Source organism: Cephus cinctus, unplaced genomic scaffold (assembly GCF_000341935.2).
Source record: "Cephus cinctus unplaced genomic scaffold, Ccin1 Ccin1_scaffold0307, whole genome shotgun sequence".
NCBI classification, from domain to species: domain Eukaryota; kingdom Metazoa; phylum Arthropoda; class Insecta; order Hymenoptera; family Cephidae; genus Cephus; species Cephus cinctus.
The window spans coordinates 633,102-654,823 of record NW_014333010.1 but is presented as its reverse complement, the minus strand read 5'-3'; the positions used below and the strand labels follow the sequence as shown (position 1 = coordinate 654,823).

At 37.0% G+C, this 21,722-nt stretch overlaps 2 protein-coding genes and 1 long non-coding RNA gene across 23 annotated transcripts in view; 2 read left to right on the top strand and 1 right to left on the bottom strand.

Moving 5' to 3' along the window:
- The first annotated feature begins 1,857 nt into the window (after window positions 1-1,857).
- Window positions 1,858-4,588, top strand: LOC107266324. Its single transcript, XR_001537400.2, has 3 exons — window positions 1,858-1,967; window positions 2,227-2,738; window positions 2,821-4,588. It is a non-coding gene; the product is annotated as an uncharacterized LOC107266324 (long non-coding RNA).
- Window positions 4,589-6,591: 2,003 nt separating this feature from the next.
- Window positions 6,592-10,471, top strand: LOC107266323 (proclotting enzyme). 3 transcript variants are annotated; one of them, XM_015736687.2, is made up of 9 exons: window positions 6,592-6,848; window positions 7,729-7,832; window positions 7,966-8,102; window positions 8,472-8,566; window positions 8,654-8,939; window positions 9,063-9,307; window positions 9,390-9,550; window positions 9,662-9,827; window positions 10,336-10,471. In XM_015736687.2, exons 1-8 carry the CDS (start codon window positions 6,758-6,760, stop codon window positions 9,821-9,823), a joined length of 1,281 nt encoding a protein of 426 aa, XP_015592173.1. In that variant the 5' UTR covers window positions 6,592-6,757; the 3' UTR covers window positions 9,824-9,827; window positions 10,336-10,471. The 3 variants fall into 3 exon arrangements, with proteins under 3 accessions (XP_015592173.1, XP_015592172.1, XP_015592174.1); XM_015736686.2 differs by lacking the exon at window positions 10,336-10,471 and having other exon boundaries at window positions 6,593-6,848; window positions 9,662-9,932; XM_015736688.2 differs by lacking the exons at window positions 6,592-6,848; window positions 10,336-10,471 and adding an exon at window positions 7,561-7,582 and having other exon boundaries at window positions 9,662-9,932.
- A 234-nt stretch (window positions 10,472-10,705) lies between these two features.
- LOC107266322 (atrial natriuretic peptide receptor 1) overlaps window positions 10,706-21,722 on the bottom strand; it is a 91,538-nt gene continuing 80,521 nt past the window's right edge. For all 19 annotated transcript variants that reach the window (XM_015736679.2, XM_025083584.1, XM_025083585.1 and 16 more), the window contains 6 exons: window positions 21,212-21,361; window positions 19,368-19,560; window positions 15,536-15,710; window positions 15,121-15,219; window positions 13,974-14,065; window positions 10,706-12,855 (listed from right to left, as the gene is read on the bottom strand). In XM_015736679.2, coding sequence (XP_015592165.1) covers window positions 12,355-12,855; window positions 13,974-14,065; window positions 15,121-15,219; window positions 15,536-15,710; window positions 19,368-19,560; window positions 21,212-21,361 — 1,210 coding nt within the window. In that variant the 3' untranslated portion in view covers window positions 10,706-12,354. The remainder of the gene's footprint in view (window positions 12,856-13,973; window positions 14,066-15,120; window positions 15,220-15,535; window positions 15,711-19,367; window positions 19,561-21,211; window positions 21,362-21,722) is intronic.

Sequence of the window (21,722 nt, the reverse complement as noted above, 5' to 3'; positions counted from 1 at the left end):
TGCGTGTAAACTTGGCTTTAACTCCGAGAAATAGTATAAGATTATTCCAGAGTTTACTCGCGTTATCACCTTATCACCTGTCTCAGCGCGATAACAGGTCACTTGCGCGTTGGTACGAACAGCCGTTAAATAAACTTCAATTTTCACGTTTCAACATAAGAAGTTGTGTCGCCCAAACGTTACTTCCTAAGTATTATTAAATATTCTTGAAGAAAGTTTAAAAAAGAAAAAAAAAAGATACAATTTTCAACGCTGCAAGATACTGCTTATATACTAGTCTGAGTTTTTGAATAAAAAATACCTACTGTGAATCAGTGATCAGCCAAAGAGAACTACGTTCTACTATGGAATACCTAATTCTCCATTTTCAATTTGCATGTAAATCAACTTTCTTATAGAAAAAAAAAATTTCAATTTTTCACTTTCAAGTGCGACACTCAGTTCCTACGCTTGTATTTTTTTTTCGTTGATTCCCTTGAAAAAACTATTGGAAAATTTTTAAATGTCAAATATATTAAATCCATAATTTACCCAAATGCTCCAGCAAGCTCAAACAATCCAAGTACACTGGATACAATTTAAACAAGGCGCTGTTCATTCCCATGAAAATCAAGCTTCGTTTCGTCACACGGTACAAATCGTAAAATCACGTGCAATCAATTTTCATTAAAGTGTCAAAAAAACTTGAAAATTTATTCGTCCACCTCAATAGCGTTACTGGTATTCGTATCTGTACCAAATATTGGTACAGACCAGTTACAATAGTATTTGGATCCTGTTCTCGACGTGGTCGTCACTTTGAATTTTTATGGTTCCTTACGGGATAAAAACCTGAACGAGTACGTTACGTATAGTTAATGGCGACGTTGGTAGAGGTACGTAGGTATAAACGTCTTCATCGCGGTTGGCTCTTCGCTCAAAGAATTCCGATAAGCTTCCAATTATAAATAAACGCGAAGTGTATGCTAATGAGGTACTACGGGGTCCTGTAGACCCCACCCACCTCATAACGTATCCCCCAAACTTCTCCCCCACAAACGACCCGAGATATCCCGGTTTCGCATCTCCTCTCTTGGTTCCATTTATTTTTATTTTATTTTATTTTCTCTCTCTCTTCATCTCGCTGCGTCGCGTGGCTAAAACTCGCTGCCATTTTAATATCCACTTTATATACCACGATTATCAGGCAATTTCGTACCGGGTGAGTCATTTTTTTCCGGATGTATCACGATAAGTCAATTTGCAGCTGGATACGATATTCACATTAATTATTAACATAGATTTTCGTACTAAGTCGATCCACTTGATTATTATTTTATAAACCTATTCACAGCTGTCTAATTTTATTTTACGCAACTTTTCTTTTTTTTTCCATTGTTTTCCAATTTATGGATATTTCGTATCTTCGGTTATCCGGGTTATCCTTACCTATGTTTGGAGATGAGTTTCTTTTAACTTATACGACCGTTTAGATTTCTCGAGCTACGCTTTGATTTCCATTTATTCCATTTTTATTGCCTTTATCTACCGTCAGAGGCGCTACGGGCACACAGCTTCGGAACGTAATGGCAACTTTTCAAACGGATAATATCAAAGCCAAAAACCATACCCATAATGTTCCGTCCCATCCAATTAGCGTCAAGGGTTTGAACAGCCAGAAAATTCTTTTCCCCCTATGGAATTTTTCCTGATAAGAGAAAATTAACGTAGACTAATTAATAGAATGTTAAGGATTGTCGATAAGAATGAACTTTTAAAATATTTATCGTCCGCGCCGAGCGCGCCTAGTCGAATATCGGTAGACAACGCTAAGTGTAAGAACATAGTTCGAGTATCCTCGTATAGATGTCACCACTTCGAGGAATCAGTTGGTGCGGTCGCGTTAATCGAGGTTAGAATTTTTATCGGATATTCTTAATGTATTTTATATCTTCCTCCCCTCATCACCCTTCTCATCTCACCACAAGGTAAGTGTATTTAGCCAAGCGTAGAGTCTAGACCCTATGAATCATTTTGTCGACGATGGTCACGCGTGCAAGAAACAAAGAATACAACGTCAATGTACTTCTCTGTAGTATATACTTTGCACAAACAATATTTTATTGTGTTTTATGAACATTGACAAAATTCTGTACAACTTCAAGCACAATTGTTCCTGTCAATTGTATTTGTACAGAGAACAAATTTAACGAGGACAACGTTGAGTGGGATTAACCTCTGTTCTAGACGGAGAAAAGACGTGGAAAAGCTTGAAGAAAAAAACCGTGCGACGTCGAGTAAAGAAAAAGGCACGAGGAAAGAGGAGAAGATGAAAAGGAATAAGAAACAGTAGAGCAAACTGTGTCGCCTTAGCACATGCCAGGCATTTCGAGATGAGGAATCGCCAGTAGAATCCTAAAGCAACGCCTGTATATGTCACAGTGGAAAAACCGTTAACCTTAAAAACCTTAAGTGAAAAACCGTTACGTACTGTTATCACAAATGGAATGAAATTTCGAGCATCCTCTTACTCGACAATGATTACAAAAAACCTGTGCGCCGATTGAATAGCAAAAGGACATATTTGTACAGCATACAATCCCTGAATTTCTTGTCAGAAACAATGCTTGAAAATTGTACAAAAATATGAAACATATTCTACTGTGAAATTTTTCAAGAAAATCAGAAATCAAATCCAAAAAAATTATACTCGTGGTGAAAACAATCTAAATAGTCTTCTGGATGGTCACAAAAATGAAGTAAGTTGTTAAAAGTCAATTTTACTCGTTCCAACCGTGGCTATACTGGGTATAGAATTTCCTCTGGCAACATGTTACTCAGAACTTTTTTTTTTCATATGTGACTTTATGAGAAAAAGTTGGTTTACGCCTCTGAACGGAAGCCCAAGAAGAAGTTTCGTGTTTTGGTCGAATTAGGGCCTTGTCCCTTAGCGCTAACCGTCCACGGCTCATTAGGCCACGTCGACACGACCAGTTAAGTTCCACCGGGTTGTACAAGAAACTTGTGGTATGAAATTACAGTTTTCATTAGGGTCTGAAGCAACCCTTGCCGGTAAAGAAAATTCAAAAATATATATAACGCATGAATTTTTTTGATTTTGAAATTTAATAGAGTATACCGAATTACGTATAGTGGTATACTGTATTTTATTTTTCATTACAAATACTACTTGGTATAAAATTGTTTTTTCAATCTCATAGTACTGAATTTGTAAAAAAAAAGAAACACGATATTTCCAAATAAAAGAGACACGAAACTTATCTCGAAATCAGACATTATAAATGGAACTTATGAAAGTCTGACGCAAGAGACTGGCGATTTCGTAAAATATGTATGACGAGCTGTCTACTTCTGCACTTATTTAATCATTAATTTATTTCAAACGGATGAATGAAAACCTATCACCATTAATGTTCGAGTCGTCAAATCGACCAATCATCCTCGTTCATTTCGCTATTAATTTATATACTGTACGAAACAAAGTAGCAAAAAAAAGAGAAGGTCTACCATAAACAGCTTGTTACCTAATACGGTCCGTAATCAAGAGAAAACAAATTTTAAGACCAACGAAAACACAAGGCCAATTTTTAATTTTCGTTAGCATCGTTAAAGCTACAGTAAATGCATACAACGAACAAATTTGATAGTCGCTTATACGTTAAAAAAAATTCAAAGAAATCACTCATAACGAACCACCTGTTTTTAACAAGTGCAAAAGGCACGATGAAGTCTCGACTTATAAAATAAATAAAAAATATTCCCGTTACTTTGCACATAGTATATTATGCCTGCACTTGCCGCTTGTGCCAATAATTTGATTGACCGTTAATGAATGCGTGGCGAGTTCTGGTTTTGCAATAAAATCAAAGTAAAAAAAATCAAGGAACTCATCCAAGGTGAGACGCAATGGGCAGCTTATCGCCCGTTGTGACGTTCGTGAAATCATATGTGCAACTTGAAAGGATGAAGCGCACGGTAGGAGGAGGCTAAAAGGAGCGAAAGGCCGGAAAAAAAGTGATAAAGAGCAAATGAAGATGACGAGAAAAGAGGGTGGAAAGAGGACAAAGCTAAGAGAAGAAGAAGAAGACGGGGTACCATAAATGGAAATGGCCTAAGGCTGTCCCCAATCTCGATCTCGGCCAAGAAACCGTGCGTGCACGCACGGTTGACCTATCGAAGAATTCTACGGGACTTTAAGTCTTCGAGTGTGTTCACATATGTGGGTGACGTTGTTACCTCCAGGCGAGATATCGTGGGAAATCCGTCTTATCCTTTTATTTATTAGGCGCCATGGCTCTACGGTCCTCGTGTGCGCGGAACGTCCGTCGCGTCAGCCAGATTGAGAATGAAAATGGATAACCGGTGAGAGAGTTTCGAATTTCTACGAGCCGATAAATATTAGCGTACTATACTTTTATCCTATACTGTTCTTTGCTATGGCAACGGCAATTTATGGGAATGCGTATACTTTTTTGTCGATATACAATCGAGACCCATTATGTCACAACGCACGTACAATACGTGACACGTGCGCACTTTGATTTCCCTATGGAGATAGTGTAAATTGTATTTTGGTAGAGAATATAATGCGCCTACTATATCGAAAATTGATTGTTTGAGCTACAAGTTTGAATGTTGTATTTAGTACAAGAAAGCTGAATGACGCAAGATTTCAAGTTGAACAAATATTCCTGTTGTTCTTGTACGTTGAAAACAAAGTTGTTCGCCATGCTATTGTATAAGCAATGAAAAAATTAGTTTGCGAAGTTCCTACGAGAAAGTTACTTTGTATTCTGATGAACGATCCAGTGACTTGGATGATTTTTACGATCGATATCTCGGGTCGTTACTTATCGCGCATAAATGGAATATTCGATTGACGACGTCCGTATATCAACCTGCCATTTCGTTCTGTATGTAGAAAATAATGGAGGTTCCGAGTGTGTGGGTGCCGGTTGTTTTCACACTTTAAAAACGGTCTATGTAAAGTGGGAATTGACCGAGGAATTTATTGATTCCTCTTAGAGGGCCCAGCTCGGACAGTCCTGCCACAAGAAGTGCTCGAGCTTCATGAAGTTTTAAAACCGAAATTGAATGCTTCTCCGGTCACCTAATTCACATTTATCACGACCTTCGGCGCACGCGGAATTGCACTAAACTTTTGCACCACCTCAAGTCGTTCATTTGAACAAGAGCAAACGTACCGTAGCTGCTGATTCGTAAATTCAGCTGTTAAACGAAACAATTGCGACCAACTCATTGTGTCCAAATAAACCACAGCTGTACTTGCCTGTGGTTTCCGTCGGTAACCAGATACCTACTATACCAGCTGTAAATAAACTGTCGCTGGCCGTATGGATCGCGGGGGCAAGCGGGATCACGTCGATCCCAACAAAACTATTGACAGAATAGATGCCTAATAATTTATTATTAACCGATACACCATTCCCTTATGGACACAAGGTAAATACAAGGTAGGCTCTCGCAATGTTGCGTTTCTGTTCACAAAGGCTATTCTGTTTTTCCAGTTAACTAATTCACAAATTGTATAATAACAAACTTTGGATAACTGCTCACCTCTCCCTGCCCCCTCCCTTAAAGTTTATTATTTATTTCGACTGGACCAATCAAAAAGCAGTAACCATTTGAACGACTGGAAAGAAAAAAAAGGAAACTGAAATTAATATCCGAAATCCACTTTTTCCTCCTGGCATCATCTATATTATCTATTGGCAACAGCATTAATGAGAGCAATGATCAATGCATTCTCTGGGCTCTGATATCAAATTGGGACATGCAGTTGCATAGTAGCATAGTAGCGACTGCAGCGGATTGAATTGTTCCCAAGGGACCGATAATTATACGCAAATTACAGTGGAGCTGCAGTGACAATTACGAAATTCCTCATTGAGCGACTAAGCTTGTCACGTCGACACGGTGAAAGGTACAAAGTGGTTATTAAAGCGTCAAACAATCAGCCCATTGTATATCACTCTTCGCAGAAGCACTTGTTTGACGTCGTATTGAACTTGGCATTTGTATCAAAGAAAATTACAATGTTTACAATAGGTATTCACGCGAAAGGCTGGTGCCGCGATTGACGGACACAAACAGCTAATACAAGCTTCATTTCGCCTGCACAGTCGCTACCCGCTTTACAGTTGAGTATAGGGGATTGTATCTCTGCAGGGTATTTATACGGAGTATCAGAAATTATCCGAGTACATATTTACAAATGAATACGCAAACAATGCTCAAGACACTTGTACAAGTTCGGAAACAACAATTAATTCACTTTTGAGGGGTTAATATCATTAGCGTACGCAAACTTAGTTTATGCAAGTAGGATAAACTTACAATCTGAGTTATGATCAGTCTATTTGTATCTATATTACACGTATTACGCAAAACAATGGTGGTATATATGTATATATAGTCGATACAAGAATCGGTAGTGAAACAACTTGTATACAACCTGAATAGTTGGTAAAGAAAAATATGAAAGATGTGTTAAAGGAGAAAATAACTTGAAGGAAGATTCGAGTTTTTCGCCTGGTCAACTTATACTTTATTATATTGCCTGTATAGCCGGTTGCTTGTGCTACAGGAGTCATATGTATAAACACAAGATTTCATATAATTCTTGCTCTGTTCGTTCCTTGTGGGCGCGACTGCAGCTCCTAAGTAGCCGCTGAGGATCGTTGCAGTGCATCTTTATCACTTTTATCATCCGTACATCTTTAAGTGTTGATAGATAATGTGGACAATAAAAAAAATACTCGGCGCCGTTGCACTGTATTACATTCTACAAATTGTTGTTCGTGATACTGCAGCCAAAGATGTTATAAGTAAGTCATTTAATTTATTCGTTTGTCCAATAGTAACAATACAAAAGGTAATGACATATAAACAAAATGTAAGCTTACCTTTCGTAATTTATTATCCCTGTGCAATGTCACGTAACATCGATTCTATTTTTTACAATAAATTAATTACAATCAAGAACAATAGTTACAAAATGTTCGTGCTCTCGCACGATGCTAATAGTGAAACTTTTTAATGCTTATTTGTAACAATAAAATATTGTATGTGTACAAAAACAATATTGTATTTGTTAATTATATTTTTCAATACATCAAAAGTTTTTTAACGTAACATCTTTCGTTCAGCGCAACATCGTAACGCAAAATCATGCATAGGAGTACCGAGGCGTTGCGCTTTTTTTTTTTCTTAAAAAATTTTTATTTAAAGCGGTTTTCACTCGCGATGAAGTAGAATGTTCTGCTTGAAGGATTGCACTACTGTACGCGTGGAAATCGATGATCCCGCAGTGTGGCGCGTCTGGAGAAAGTTTCATCATGATATGTTAATGGTTCGTCAATTGATCGAAGAAGACTTCGAGCATTGTGTTGTTAATACTGAAACGACCTGTAGCTCTGACCTCGTTAAAATTTCAAGTGGATATCCTCAACTCGAGGAAGCAGTAATCCTCGTGTCCCAAGATAAATCCATCCTTGAACTTCGTATCAGCCACGCCACTTGTCAAATTACGGTTCACGAAAAATATATATTTCAATGATACGTAAGTTTGTAATATATATACCGGGTTATTCAGCTCAAACGCACCACCTGAATATGGTTTTACCGTAGGACTCAAATAGGCTCGTTAACTTTAGGTGATGGCGTTTCTACTGAATAACACTGTATGTATAATCTGTGTGCTTTCAGATCCCGCAGGATTGTCAAGTTTGGAATGGGGAAAGCATCTGCAGGACTTGGAAAATGTCAAGTTTCGTGGAAAAAGATTTATTAATCTTGGAGTGAACGAGCAGGTAGGATATTGTATTGATGTTGTATTCGATGATCTTTCTGTTAATGAAGATTTTTTTATGACTTAATCATAATTATGTGTAGTAATTATTTGCTATGGCGATTGTTGTGCTTGATGAATTTATTTGTTTGCAGCCAAACAAGGCGTATCAGGCTTGTTTGACACCCGACGAGAAAAAAGGACACTGCAGGCACCTGAGCAAATGTGTCCTGGAGGATTTCAGATCGAATTTCGCACGATTTATGGACTACATGTGTATAATAGAGCGCACGTAAGCTAAGTACCTCTTAAGAATCTTATAAATGGTACCAAAATCAATTTCAATCCTCTGAATTAATAATTGAATGCTAATATCAGGACTTTAATTTTAATTAAGCTTTCCTATTTGCGATGCTTAGCTCCCTAGGCTTATAGAGCATTATAATCGACTTATAATGATTTAAAGTACAATCCGTGTATGTTAAATTGACTTTGAATTCAGTAACAAATGAAATTCGATTGTCATATAAATAAATTAGTGTATCTTATCGATGAACTATATTCTCGATAAGCATTGTATTCTATAATTAGATTCAATAATCAGCTGTTATTTTAAATAATTTTTTGCAAAACTTCAACCAACAATTACATTGATGCTTAGGTACGTGGGAGTATGTTGTCCTGATCAGACTGAAGTTCTGGAGGTCAATTCCTTAGGAGCGGAAAGTCTTGCTGGGGTTTTGCCGGCTGTGGCAAGTAAGTCAAATATTTGATAAGCGATCATAGGAAAGCAGCATGTACATGATGATTTTATACGTAAGATATGAAAATATAAATTTTAAGGTAACGATGATGGAAAACCAATATGGGGTACTGCAGAGGACGAAACTTCTTCTACTGGAGTAAATGATACTCGGGACACTGGTGCGGAGATAAACAGGAAGCCTCGGAGTCCTAGAGGATGTGGCGTCAGCACCAAATCTAGAACAAGAATCGTTGGGGGAAGACCTGCCGATCCCAAAGAATGGCCTTGGATGGTAGCTCTTCTACGAAAGGATGCCAGTCACTATTGCGGAGGCGTCCTTATCACTGATAGGCACGTACTTACTGCTGCCCACTGCGTATATCGGTCAGTTGGATGTTTTTGAAGTTGTTAAAAAAAATTATTAATCTTTAACAGAAATATATCCTCTATAGTTCTCTTAAAAATACGTACCAATGATATATTAAATATTAATATATTCCTTTTCAGTTATAAAGCACGTGAAATCATAGTGAGACTTGGAGAGTACGATTTTTCAGTACCGGAAGAGACTCGTTCGTTGGACTTCCGGGTTACTGAGATAAGACAGCATCTGGATTTCAATCCATTCACCTACGAGCACGATATAGCCATCTTGAAAATTCATAGACCTACCATCTTCAATAGTTACATTTGGCCAATTTGTTTACCACCCACGGGACTCTCCTTCGAGAACAAAAGCGCCATTGTTACAGGTGTGCTACAACAAAAAAAGTAGTTGTACTTGCAATTGTTTTAAACAAAATATTGTATACAATACAAAGTTACCGATTACAGGATGGGGCACTCAGTACTATGGTGGTCCAGCTAGTGCAGTGTTGATGGAAGTTGCAGTTCCTGTTTGGCCTCAGCACAAGTGCGCACGCACCTTCACTCAAAGGATACCGGAAACAGCAATGTGTGCAGGAGCGTACGAAGGCGGTCGAGATTCTTGTCAGGTGAAAAAAAAAAAATTGTATTAAAATTAAAACAACAACAATATAATATTTAACTAAACAACGAGTACCAGAATCATCGCCAGCAGAGTACATGAATTTCAAATCTTCCAGGGTGACTCAGGGGGTCCTTTACTTCATCAACTAGGAAATGGCAGATGGGTGAACATTGGAATTGTGTCCTGGGGAATTCGTTGCGGTGAACCGGGTCATCCTGGAGTTTACACACGTGTCAATCATTACTTAGACTGGATATTTGACAATGCCATCTTTTAAAAAAGTATGATAACAAAAAACGAAACAAAGCAATTGCATAAACTTAAATTAGGATAAGCAAACCCGTATTGATTGTACAACAAATAAATAATACTTTGTATAACAGCAACGTCAGTTAACTATTTTTGGGTTTTTTTTTTTTTTTTTTGAAAACGATTGAACTTTATTTTCTCAATATCGATTGATACATCCTTAAAAGAGTCCGACATAAATAGAAGTTTATTAATTAACGGTGCACCGTCGACCTTTTCTGAAGAAAAAAAAACCACTTTCGTTTACGCCCTACGTTTTTCTTTTCAAATTCTTTTTCACTCCACACGTGAACCTCTGGCTCCACGTATAATTCAATCAAATTATCACAAACACGCACTCGCGCAGACACCCGTTTGAGAAGGCCCAGCCTCCGCGCATAATTGCCTAAAATTCTACACATCAATTCTGTACTAACTCCATTATCTCTAAATTGTATACGTATAAGTATATGTATATATATATCTATTATAATTTCTTAGATTTACATACATATATCTACGGGATGAACCGATCGAAGCACCAAAGGCCTGGTTCAAGTTTTATGGAACACTCGGATAAACAATTTCTCATCGTACGACATCCGTCAAGGAATAAACAATTGTTTGATCATTAAGAAGATACGTAGTCAAACTAAATACATACAAAACAAACATGGGGTTTCTATGAGTCAGTGTTATTTATATAATATATAAAAAAAATATACTTCTTATAAAATGTCTCATCTTTCGTACTATCTAATGGAATAAACATTTCTCTTGAATCAAGTTCTAATAATTGAATAATCCAAATGTCCAGTATGAGCGCCGCTTGTAAGGGCGTAATCCGTGAATTCTTAATAGAGTCGCTCTGTACATATACAATATATATATATTTATAATCATATGTTTAATATACATATACTACTTATACTACCCTTGCATACCTTCAACGAGTCGCGTAAGGAAACGCACGCGCAGGTACGATATATATCCTGAAGACATGCATACGAAGGACCTTGTAATATTTCAGAGTGAAAAAAAAGTTTCAAAAAAAAAAATGGAACAAGTCCTTCGAAGCTCTTAAAGCTAGTAATGTCATATGTAACTGTAACGACTGTACAGTCATAGGTGGCGCACCTAAAGGTTTCTCGCACGGTAAGAAAAACTGCCGCAAGGAGGAACGCAGGTTGCAGGTTAAAAGTGTAGATAATATAAGGGTTGAAAAGGTCTGAAGAATAAAGAATAGAAGAAATGGCTTGTTGGTAACGAAATAAATAATTCTAAGGGAGGAAACGAACGCGAAATTTAATACTGTGCCATGGCCTCTTCCTTTCGTCAATCGTCATACACGTTTTACTCTATGCATGAGCCACATATGCGTAAGTACTCTCCTCCAAGTACTGATAGCCAATACTTTTTTTTTTTTTACGAGACACACACTGCTGTAACAAGGAGGTTATTTTTCTTTGATCTTGCAGTGATTATTGGCCCAATTAGTCAATTGTGCCAGGTCGAAGTGTATCGTAATTACTTTTAATAATTCTTAAAATTTTTGTTTTTCTAAAATTTAATTTCATCCAAACGACATCCTCGGTCTGTAATAATCACTTTGTGGTAATTTACAAGTCAGAATTATTTCCTAAAGTTCATTCTTGCGGGTAGTTGTAGACACTGACAATAATTGCCCTGGGGGAATTGTTGAATTCCGGGTCGAAAGCAATTCCGAAAATTTCACTAATCCCAGCAAATGCTATGTTGTAAAATGGCGAGTAAAATTCTATGTATTACAGTCGTCAAGCCTAATTCGGCAAACTTATCTCGCGTGGGAATTCCCGTTACTGCCCGGGTAAACGGTGAAAAATTTGTATTAAGAGTGCCCCCGACAAAGCATCGGTGATTAAAGTAGCTTAAAGCTTCTTAGTTGTTCCCATTATGAGTTTTGACTTTGAACAAATATTTAATTAAAAAAAAGCTACCCTTACAATCGATAGAATTTTATGGAAAATTGTAACGCACGTGCATAAAAGCATATTTCCTCAAGGAAATTAGATTTGTTATATAAAAAAATAAAAACTGAAGTATCAAAGAATATTTGATCATTTATGCTCTCGTTTTTTGATAAAATTTATCAGCAGTCACGTGTGCCTCGCTACTTCCTATATCTTTCGGCTCGTTTCCGGAAGATCCGTCGATAAGGGGTCGATTGGTCACTTAATTAGCGGTAACATTGGTTCCGTAATACCTTGTACAAAGAGATCATATTCTCATGTCCAAGACGTTCACCGCCACAATCGCTTATAATCGTTAGAACAATACAATCTTGTGGAATGAACTCCTTGAACGTTCGCATATTCGTGCATGGCCGTTATCTCCGCTCTGATAAGTTTCGCCGTGTCTACGCTAGATGGCAGCACCTCGGGGTCCTATACAATGTGAAATGGTGTGCGGAGATAAATTGGGACTTTCTTTCTCGCATTTACCTTCACGTTCAACAGAGAGCTAGTTATCACTCGGAGAGAGCTAAACGCGCGGAACATTACCCGCCGGAAGTAGGAGTGGCGCGTTCGGCCCACTTTCGGTATGATTAGGTACATTTTCGAGCGGTAGTTCCGTCGAGGATTGATGAATCTGATGGGCCTGATGATGAACCTGATGAACGACGGTGTTCATTGAACCGCCTCCCATCGCTATTCTATGCGAGGGTGAAACCGAAGTCGATATCGGATGACCTACTGGTGCGCCGTTTCCGGTTATGGTCAAGGCACTTCGTGCACAGTGCTGCTGACCTTGCTGCTGATTCTGACCTTGTTGCTGAACCTGATTCTGACCTTGCTGCTGACACAAGATTTGATGCTGAACTTGATTCTGTGGTTGAACTTGATTTTGGCTCTGAACTGGACTTGAGCGCTGACTTGATATCACTGGGGTCTGATTTATTGTTGGTGTTGCACGAACTTGTTGTACATTGTTGTTGGTTGGTTTCTCACCTTGCAGCCAGTACGTTGTCATTGCTCCTTTACCCTGGAAATACAATATTTATTTAATAAATGATAACTGTAATTGTTCAGTAACAAAAATTGGATTGAATCTCTATGACTCGACAATGCATACAACAACTATAAACGAGCAGTTGTTTTTAATCCACGTGTTGTACGACTGAACGACATGTTATGATTATAATTTATAATCAAGCAATGCTACATGATACTGATAACTAATTCTAAATATAGACCTTATACGTAAAACACTAGATTGTGGGCTTTATCAGAATGAAACAGGCGTGAAATTGATTGAACGCAGAGTAATTGAATCAAAATGGAACTTCATGGAAATTTATAAATGTCAAAATGGAGTATGGTGACACAGTTGTTATGACGTTTGAAAAAAAAAAACACGTGCGATATCCATCAGACAGTTGTATGGAGACAAATATTGATTAAAAAGTTTCAATTAAATTATTCAAACAATCCTTGCTATACAAAAGTACATACGATAATACGGTGTAGAAAAAATAAACACGTTCCTGCAAACCAATCTAAAATTACTAAGTGCCTTTCTTCGCAGAAACTTTTAATTATTCTCGAATCACAATGAACGTCTTATACCTTTTCATTTAATTCGAAAGTTCACTCTGGTAATCGATCACAACGTCAAAATAGTCAATCGCGCGATAGTCTCCACTTCACCCTTCGTATAATAATCATTCATTTTTTTTCTTCTGTATTCACAAGACAATTCTGGAATCCAAATATAATTGGCTATTATAAAAAATCTGCTATTGATTGGTGAGCCAAACCTCATCGATTTATCAACTGCTGCCTTAAGGAGTCAATAGAAACTTGAAACGAAATTTATTTCTATGAAATTCAATGAAATTTCTAGTTCGTCATGATAATCAATATATAGCCCAGAGCAGCTTATATACATATGTATATACTTAGAATAATTACTAATACAGAAGAATATCATGAGTCTATTTATAAATTGTTTTAAATGTGACGTATTTATTAGAAAAATCTACTTTAACAAATTTAAGAAAATAATCTGATAACCCAAGTGCGAGGCGTATCAAGATGAATGATAATGACGTGGTAAGAGATGATCTCCTCGCAGTAGATTCCACGTGAACGCATCCTTACCTTCATCGTTACTTCGCCTCTGCAGACTAAATCGAATGTTCCGAACGTGTCCAGAATCTCCTTCGTTTTCGGACTGACGTGTATCTTGAGAGCTTTTTACCGAGAAAGAAAGAAAAAAAAAACCGTGAAAATATGTCATTAATATCATATAAATAATGCATTGCCAAAGGACTCGCTGATAAATCGAAATGTATACTCATATTTTTTTTTAATTATAAGTGACAATTTACTACGATAACTAATTATCCGAATTTGAGAATTTCATTGACAAATTTACAAAAAAAAAAAAAAGAAAATAGAGTCAATTCCACTCAAGAAAAACATACTTGAGACGTGACAGCGTCAAGTAAAACGCTGGCACATATTAAAAATTGAAAAGTCATATATCTATAGCCACAGCCTCTTTGCCGTTCAATTAACTGTGTACAATCTCATAATGGCAAAGTCCTTGTAATCGTTTGATCTCGAGACGGCAAAGAGTGAAGTATTAAAAAAAATCCCTTTCATCCCAACAACCAACCAATACGCCCAGTGACCGTTCACGGTCCATGAGACTTTGACAAGAGAAAAATATCGTTTGAAAAAATCGACAGCCTCGATTGTAAAACGTATACGTGAACTATTGTAAGTACAGACTGTTGCTTGTAGAAGGTAAAGGCTAACGAATGAAATAGAGAATTTTTGAATTCTTTAAAATGTACACACAATTAGTATGACCTATGGGTTCATACCTAAGCGGCTTGATTGCTTAATAACCTTTTCATCTCATAGTAATACATCTATTAGTAAGGTATATCGTCTTTGTATAAAGTTCCAGGACAATAATTATATCCTCCTGCCATATAATAGGTCATTTGGTCATGACGCAGATAAAGGCGGCACCCTATGTATGCAGATGAAAATCTTCCAGCTGTCTATTTTCCCAGCAGCGTGACGTACTAATATTTATTTTGACAGTATGGGATGACCCATTCACGTTTTTCCTTTTCACCCAGCTTATTTTTGTTTCATCAGAGTCGAATTCAATTTGGTCTCCATGACCTTTATTTTTGTTCAATGATCAACCATTGACCATAGATACGACATTTACTCTGTCGACGTTGATTGAAATGGGTTTGAACGGTTGAAAAGAATTTTGAAAAACTACCTTGGCCATTACTCTCCATTCTTGATGCCGTGTTCACAGTGTCTCCAAAGAGACAATAGCGTGGCATTTTGAGGCCGACAACGCCAGCTACACATGGTCCTAGAAAAAAGAAATATAATTAATCGGATGCTGTTCGTTTAGAATGCTTGAGCGATTGAAATGAGATCAATACTCCTGGGTAGCAAAGGACATACAAAGAGTTCAGAGTTCAAAGAGCTATTTTCGAGTTGTCTCCCATTTATATTGAAATTTTGTATATTAAAATCAATATAAATAAAAAATCATTAACCAACCAAACGCAGAATCCTGAAATTCGGTTCTGTGACAGCTTTTTCGTATATGCCTTTAATTAAATCAATAGAAATTCCAATAAAGAATTTTCTCAAAATTATTTAGTGTCACAGTGAATACCCACCGCTGTGCATCCCTATACGTAATTTCAATTGTTCATTGGGTCGATGACGGATGCGAAAGGTCATCACGGTGTCCCTAAGGGCCAAACTCATTCGAGCAATTTCTCTGGCGTGATTCATTCCATTTCTAACGGGTAGTCCAGAAACCACCATGTAAGCATCGCCTATCGTTTCGACCTGAAGAAGAAAAAAAGTTTTTACATTAAAATCCAATCGTACCTCACAGTATAAAATTAATATTGACATAACAGAACGTGATGATAGAAAAAAAAAAAAAACAGTCGAAGATTTAATAATGGAAATAAATTCCATAACATGGTTAATATTTTCGACATTTCTGAATAAAATATATTTCGACTAGGGTGCCTGGTAGTGCCTGACATGTTTTCTCTTTGCTTTGAATCAATATACGTTTGCGTGAACGAATTTCAAAATACTTTATCAGCAAATTTTTCCTTTTCTTATTATTTTTAGTATTTTTTTTTTATTTTCATATATTTTTCCAGTGGTTTCATATGGATATTATACTTAATTGCTTTAATACCTCGTATCCAGTAACTTTTTCTTATATTATATTTCGGTAGACTATTATCATTGTATACTTTAAATTCATGTTATGCACGGGATAGGACCTTTATTATCATGTATTACCGTAAGCTAATTCAACTCACGATAAAATAGCGCCGTGTTCCGTATGCGCGTGACAGCTGTGAAAATCCTGATATAAATAACAATGAGCTTCTCATTTCGAGATATACGAGCGATAAGTGAACGACAGGCAAGCACGCGCCATTATGTTTGAATTCCATGATAAAATATGCTTCGACAAATACGTGATTCTTATTCAGGCCACAATTTCGCGGGGATCCTCGATTTTAATCGCATCTGATTTACTCACGTATTTACAAAGTTATTCATTCATATCTTTATACATCCCACCGATGGAAATATCATTAAGCACCAAAATTTAAAGTCTTTTCAATTATCCATCAAAACGATACTTTCCGTCAAGTTTCACTTGTTATTTACATTTCCTGCCTAATTCGCTCTCTTAATTAAGGCCCAACCCGTCTCGAATAACTTGATTTATTCAGAAAGTCGAGATTTCGCAAAGTATCTCATTTGAGAAAAATATTAATTTTCAATGCTTTTCTATATGAGTCAAGTATATTTCGGGCAATAATGAATAGCAAGCTAATTACATCAGGGGGTTTAATTAATTAAAAGAAAATCGTCTCAACTAATTTACAATAACAGTGAAACGTTGGCACTGACGTTTAAGTACAATTTTTATATAAACTTTCTTAAAAACCTATACTCGGCTTCGTTTCAATTAAATTCTTATTCTGACTTAATATAGTATTATCCTATGTTTTTAAATAGCTTTCCATACCTTAGTATTATACTTGACGTTCCAGAAATTGCATTATAATACAGTGATTAAAACATTGGATACAAATTGACTGGAATTTAATACGAGCGTCTTAACTAACCTTTACAGTATTACAAGAACCCGGTCAAGGTAGGAGGGAAAGTTTTCAAAGTCACTTTCATCCAATTCCTTAATCGACTTCTTAATCCGCTGATTTACTCGAAGCAACGCAACCACCAAGATTTCAGACTCTAATGGACACGTAGTAAAGTTTCAATGAGATTTTATCCAAGTTTAAAATAATAATCGAATCAAGTTCCGGAAACCCCTCCTCTTCTTTCCCCGACACCATGTGATCCATAAATATATAAAGTACAAATTGACCGAACGAAGAAAAAAAAAACCGTATATGAAATTTCGAAAAAGTGAAAATGAGAGAATTTTCCATAAATTTGGTACCCTATCTAAACCCCATTTGTCTAACGAATCGTAGCAATCAATATGCCATCCACGGTAGGGCGGATAATAACAGCATAAAATTGAAGGTCTGTGAAATTGATGTAATTTATTGAGGTATACCAGTTGCGCCGTTACGTAATAAATATAGGCATTGAAAATTTTTCAAAGAAATCGAAAACGGAGACTGCGACAAGGGTGGGTTAAGGGGAACCTATAGACTTGTACGAGATCAAAAGAAATCCTCAGGCTTGCCCTTGACTAATAAGGAGCCTGAGAGAAGCAAGTGGGAGCGAGAAGAAAATAAAAAATAAATTCGAGCAAAGTCAGCGATTAGACGTGGGCAATTATTTCGAAGAATCGAGTATGCTTTTCGTAAGAATACCCGAAAGGGTCCATCTGGCGTTCGTGATGCTGTATGAATGGCGACAGCGGGAATTCAATAAAAGGGAATAAAAACGACGTTGATAAAGGTGAGAGATGAAAGGTGAAAGCTCGGGATCCCTTATATTATTTTTTTCTATCTTTGTTTTTTTTTTATTTTTCCTTTGTCCCGCAACTTCCTTTGCATTCTCTACTTTCCTAGTACGACAAGCTACACCCTCGTACTACTATACTGATTACCGATTCTTTCTTTGAATATTATTTTTTTCATTTTTGATCTTCTCCTTTGCCGATTTCACCCGTAGCTCGCTCCCGTGAATTCGCCTAGTTGCCCACGTAACTTCCATACAACTTTTTACTCGCGTGACGCATTTTTTCAAGAATTTTTTGCAGTTTGCGATTTCAAGACTGCTGTGCCACGCTAAAAGCATTATTGGAACTTCGGACGCCTGTTACACTGAATTCTACCTTGGATCGATTGGATTCTTCTTGTGATTTTTTTTTTTGGCCGACGGGCATCCCCTCTTTTGTGTTCAATTTTTTTTTTGTAATATACTTTTTTTATTCGCCATGACCAACCGGGTCTGTGAAAATATTATGCGAAATTTACGAAAAATTTATTTCTTTTAATTTTCTGCTTTTCGAGACAGTCGAGGGGTCTGTTTATGTCTGTCTGTTAATTACACTGCGTACTGAGTTCGCTGTGTAGGGTAAATTCAATCGTGTACTTAGAGAAGGTATCGACTGTTGCCTATAGGAAAAGGATTGGATCGATCTTTGATTTGATAGGCTATTCCACTGACTAATTAATAGGACAGTGATTGAATTCCGCGGTGACACTTATTAAATCGATCCTGCTGCTTTCAATTAGATGGATTACTGCTTTACAAGTGACATGCTGGTCGTTTCAGGGAAATGCATATTTTCTATATCTCGTATCAAAATTTTCACATTGACTAAATACGAACCCAGTCTAAATACGAATATAACAAGTCGTTTTTATAGCGTAATAGATTCCACGTACGAATTTGTAATTTTCATTAAAATCGAATCTGGGTCATCGAGAGTTAATAAAATGACAAAAAAAGTTTTACCAAAAATATAATCTTCATGAGAATCCCTCTAAATTCATATTAATATCATACGCACGAAATATTCCCAAAAACGAAAAATATCCTTTCAGAAGTATCGGCTGATATAAAAAGGTGAAAGCTAAATCGAAAATTTTTACAAGGAAAAAAAAAATCCCAAATCAGATTTTCCTTCGAAAGCGATTTCCTCTTACCAAATCCCCGAGGTACAAAGCCGCCCCGAGGAAAGAGGGAAAAATGCAATTTCACCGATGGACTTTTTTCCTCTCCTTTCTGTTCCTTTTAATTCCCCTCATTCCAGGAACGTAGCTTTTTTCAAAATCACAAATCGGGGTATGTACCATCGTACCTCGTTGCTCCTGACCATACGAAAGCGGAAGTGCCCAAAATCGCCCACTCCCTACTTCCATACCGAACAATTGATCCTGACGCGTTCACTAAGCATTTGGTCAGGCGACGCTAAAATGTTTACAAACTGCCTTCGAAAAGCAATCAGAATCACAATCAAGGGACCCCGATCAACGAGCCCACCTTGTAGACGTCGAAGTTCTCGATAATGGAGTCGAAGCACGTGTAAAGATCGTTCAGCAGATCGACCACTTGCAGCGGAGTGCTTTCTGCTGATAAACTGGTAAATCCAACGATGTCGCTGAAGTAAATCGTCACCTGGTCGTAAGTCTCGGCGATGACGCTCTGTCCAAGAATCAGTTGCAAAGCGACGGATCTGCAAGGAAAAAAAAAAAAAGAAAAACAATTAAAAAATACAAAATCGACTCCCATGATAAAAGTACTATGACAAAAAGATAAAAATTAAAAAAAAAAATAAAAAAACAAACGATAAAAATTTTCCCTATCCAAGCGGCGACCGCCGCTCTGGGTTCGCCTATTATATAGGGGGGAAAAGTGCCTAATAAAAATAAAATGTTACCGTCAACGACAATTAAGGTGGATTTTTACACTCGGAAATGGATGGTCTTTCTGTTGTCGTTTCGAAAGAATAAATCGACCTAGCAACTCGGTTAATCTCACGGAATTGCGTAAGGACGAGGGCGCGTGACTCGGGGCAATTAACTTACAATTGGGGAAGGAAAAAGTACTTTTGCACGAGAGAATGGGCGTTGCTGGGATAATGGACGATGAGGACCCGGACGAGTGTTTAAGGCGAGAATAATTGTGGAAGTAAATCATTCGATCGAAAGTCTTCGGGAGAGAAAATGTAAATAGCGTTGAGAAGCTAAATAAAAAAATGACGGAGGACGAGATAAGGGGAAAAAAAGAGAGGAAAGTTTCGAAAGCGTCAGGCTGGTAAAATAAATAAAAATAAAAATAGGGACCATAGGATATTTTGTGTTCTAATGGATTTTAGGCGAAACGTCCTTTACCGAAGTTTGCCGAATGCTTCCGAATTATCCCGAGGGATTTTCTCATCGGGAGACCTAAGTGGGAGGTACTTTGGCCAATATATGTTTTATTCAGGATCCTCGTTCGCGGATCTGCACTAATGCCATTAGCTATCACGGCTATTTTATTTTAAGACTTTATTCTTGCTGATATTTCTTTAAATATCTCTTAGTACCTTAATACCAGCAATTCGCTTTAAAGCTTTCAGAGCGTAGCTTTTTCGATACAAATTTAAGAACACGGCAGATGGCACCACTCGTTGATTGATTTTCCAACACGCGTACAGCCAATGTTGCGTATATATTACTCGAACGTGATTTATTTGTTTTGACGTGATTTATATAGCGAGTAATAATTTACCTATTTGCCCCGAAAATACGTCACTGCCAAAAACTCCGATTCGAATGAATTTCCGGGTGAAAAAAATATACAGGAAACGTTATTCAGGACACGTTAAATTAATTCATTTTTCTTTAATAATAAATTAACGTGACTTGCTCCAGAGGAAATTTTACCCCGAAAAATAAATTCACCAAAAAAATCGAGGAAGCTTTCACGAAAATAATAATAGGGACCATAGAGATTCGCTGAGGTAGACGTTTCCTTAGAAATAAGAAAAAAAAAAAAAATTTTTCGCAAAATACTTCCTTTCGAAATTTTTTCCCCGAATTACTTTTTCACACACCTTATTATTTTATCGACTGCCTTTGAAAATCTTAAGCCTCGGTTTCGAAATTAAAATCAATCCATATTTTATATTTGAAAAATCCATAGCAACGTTGATAGCGAAAGTCTAATATATTTTCAACCCATTTTATACCGCCAGATAGAAAACCGGAAATTCATTCCTCCAAATACAAACAGACCATCCAAAATGCAGATTTAATGTTGTACAAGAAATATAACGGGATCACGTAACAGGATAAGTCTCTGTGAACCTTAACGTGTCGTTTAACTCTAAACTAGCTACGTACTTCGGTAACAGTTGGTAAAGTAACTCCTCGCACTTGCGCTTCTCCTCCAGGTAATCAGCAGTACGCTCCTCGACGAGGGTCTCCAAGTTATTCGCGTACTGCTCCATACGGGAGAGCAGATTGTCTAGGATATTGCTGCTCTCGTAGTCTCTAGAACAGACGTAACGTTCATGCACAATATTAATGATTTGAGAAACTTGACAAGGGGCGGCACCAAAACGAGAAAGGATACGAAAAGGTTCAAAACAATGAAATTTGACTGAAAAGTACCTGCATTCATTTTTGACATTTAATTAAAATTTTAGCACACATTACAAAATTTCATTAACTTCAGCGCACACGACGCTTATACTGGTAGGTTCAAAACTCATAGTCGTAACGTCAACAGTGGATTCTCAAGAAGATATGCTACGTTAAAGTATGGGAATTTCATGTTTTTCTTAATAAGATAAAATCTGAGAAATTCACTGTGCTGCATAGGCTAATTAAAAAAAAAAAAAAAAAAAAAAAA

Excerpts from the sequence above, each read along its gene's own strand:
- LOC107266323 (XM_015736687.2), top strand. The coding sequence starts at position 6,758 with ATGTGGACAATAAAAAAAATACTCGGCGCCGTTGCACTGTATTACATT. Across the intron at positions 7,833-7,965 it reads ATCTTGGAGTGAACGAGCAG|CCAAACAAGGCGTATCAGGC; the intron begins GTAGGATATTGT and ends ATTTGTTTGCAG. Across the intron at positions 8,940-9,062 it reads GCTGCCCACTGCGTATATCG|TTATAAAGCACGTGAAATCA; the intron begins GTCAGTTGGATG and ends ATTCCTTTTCAG.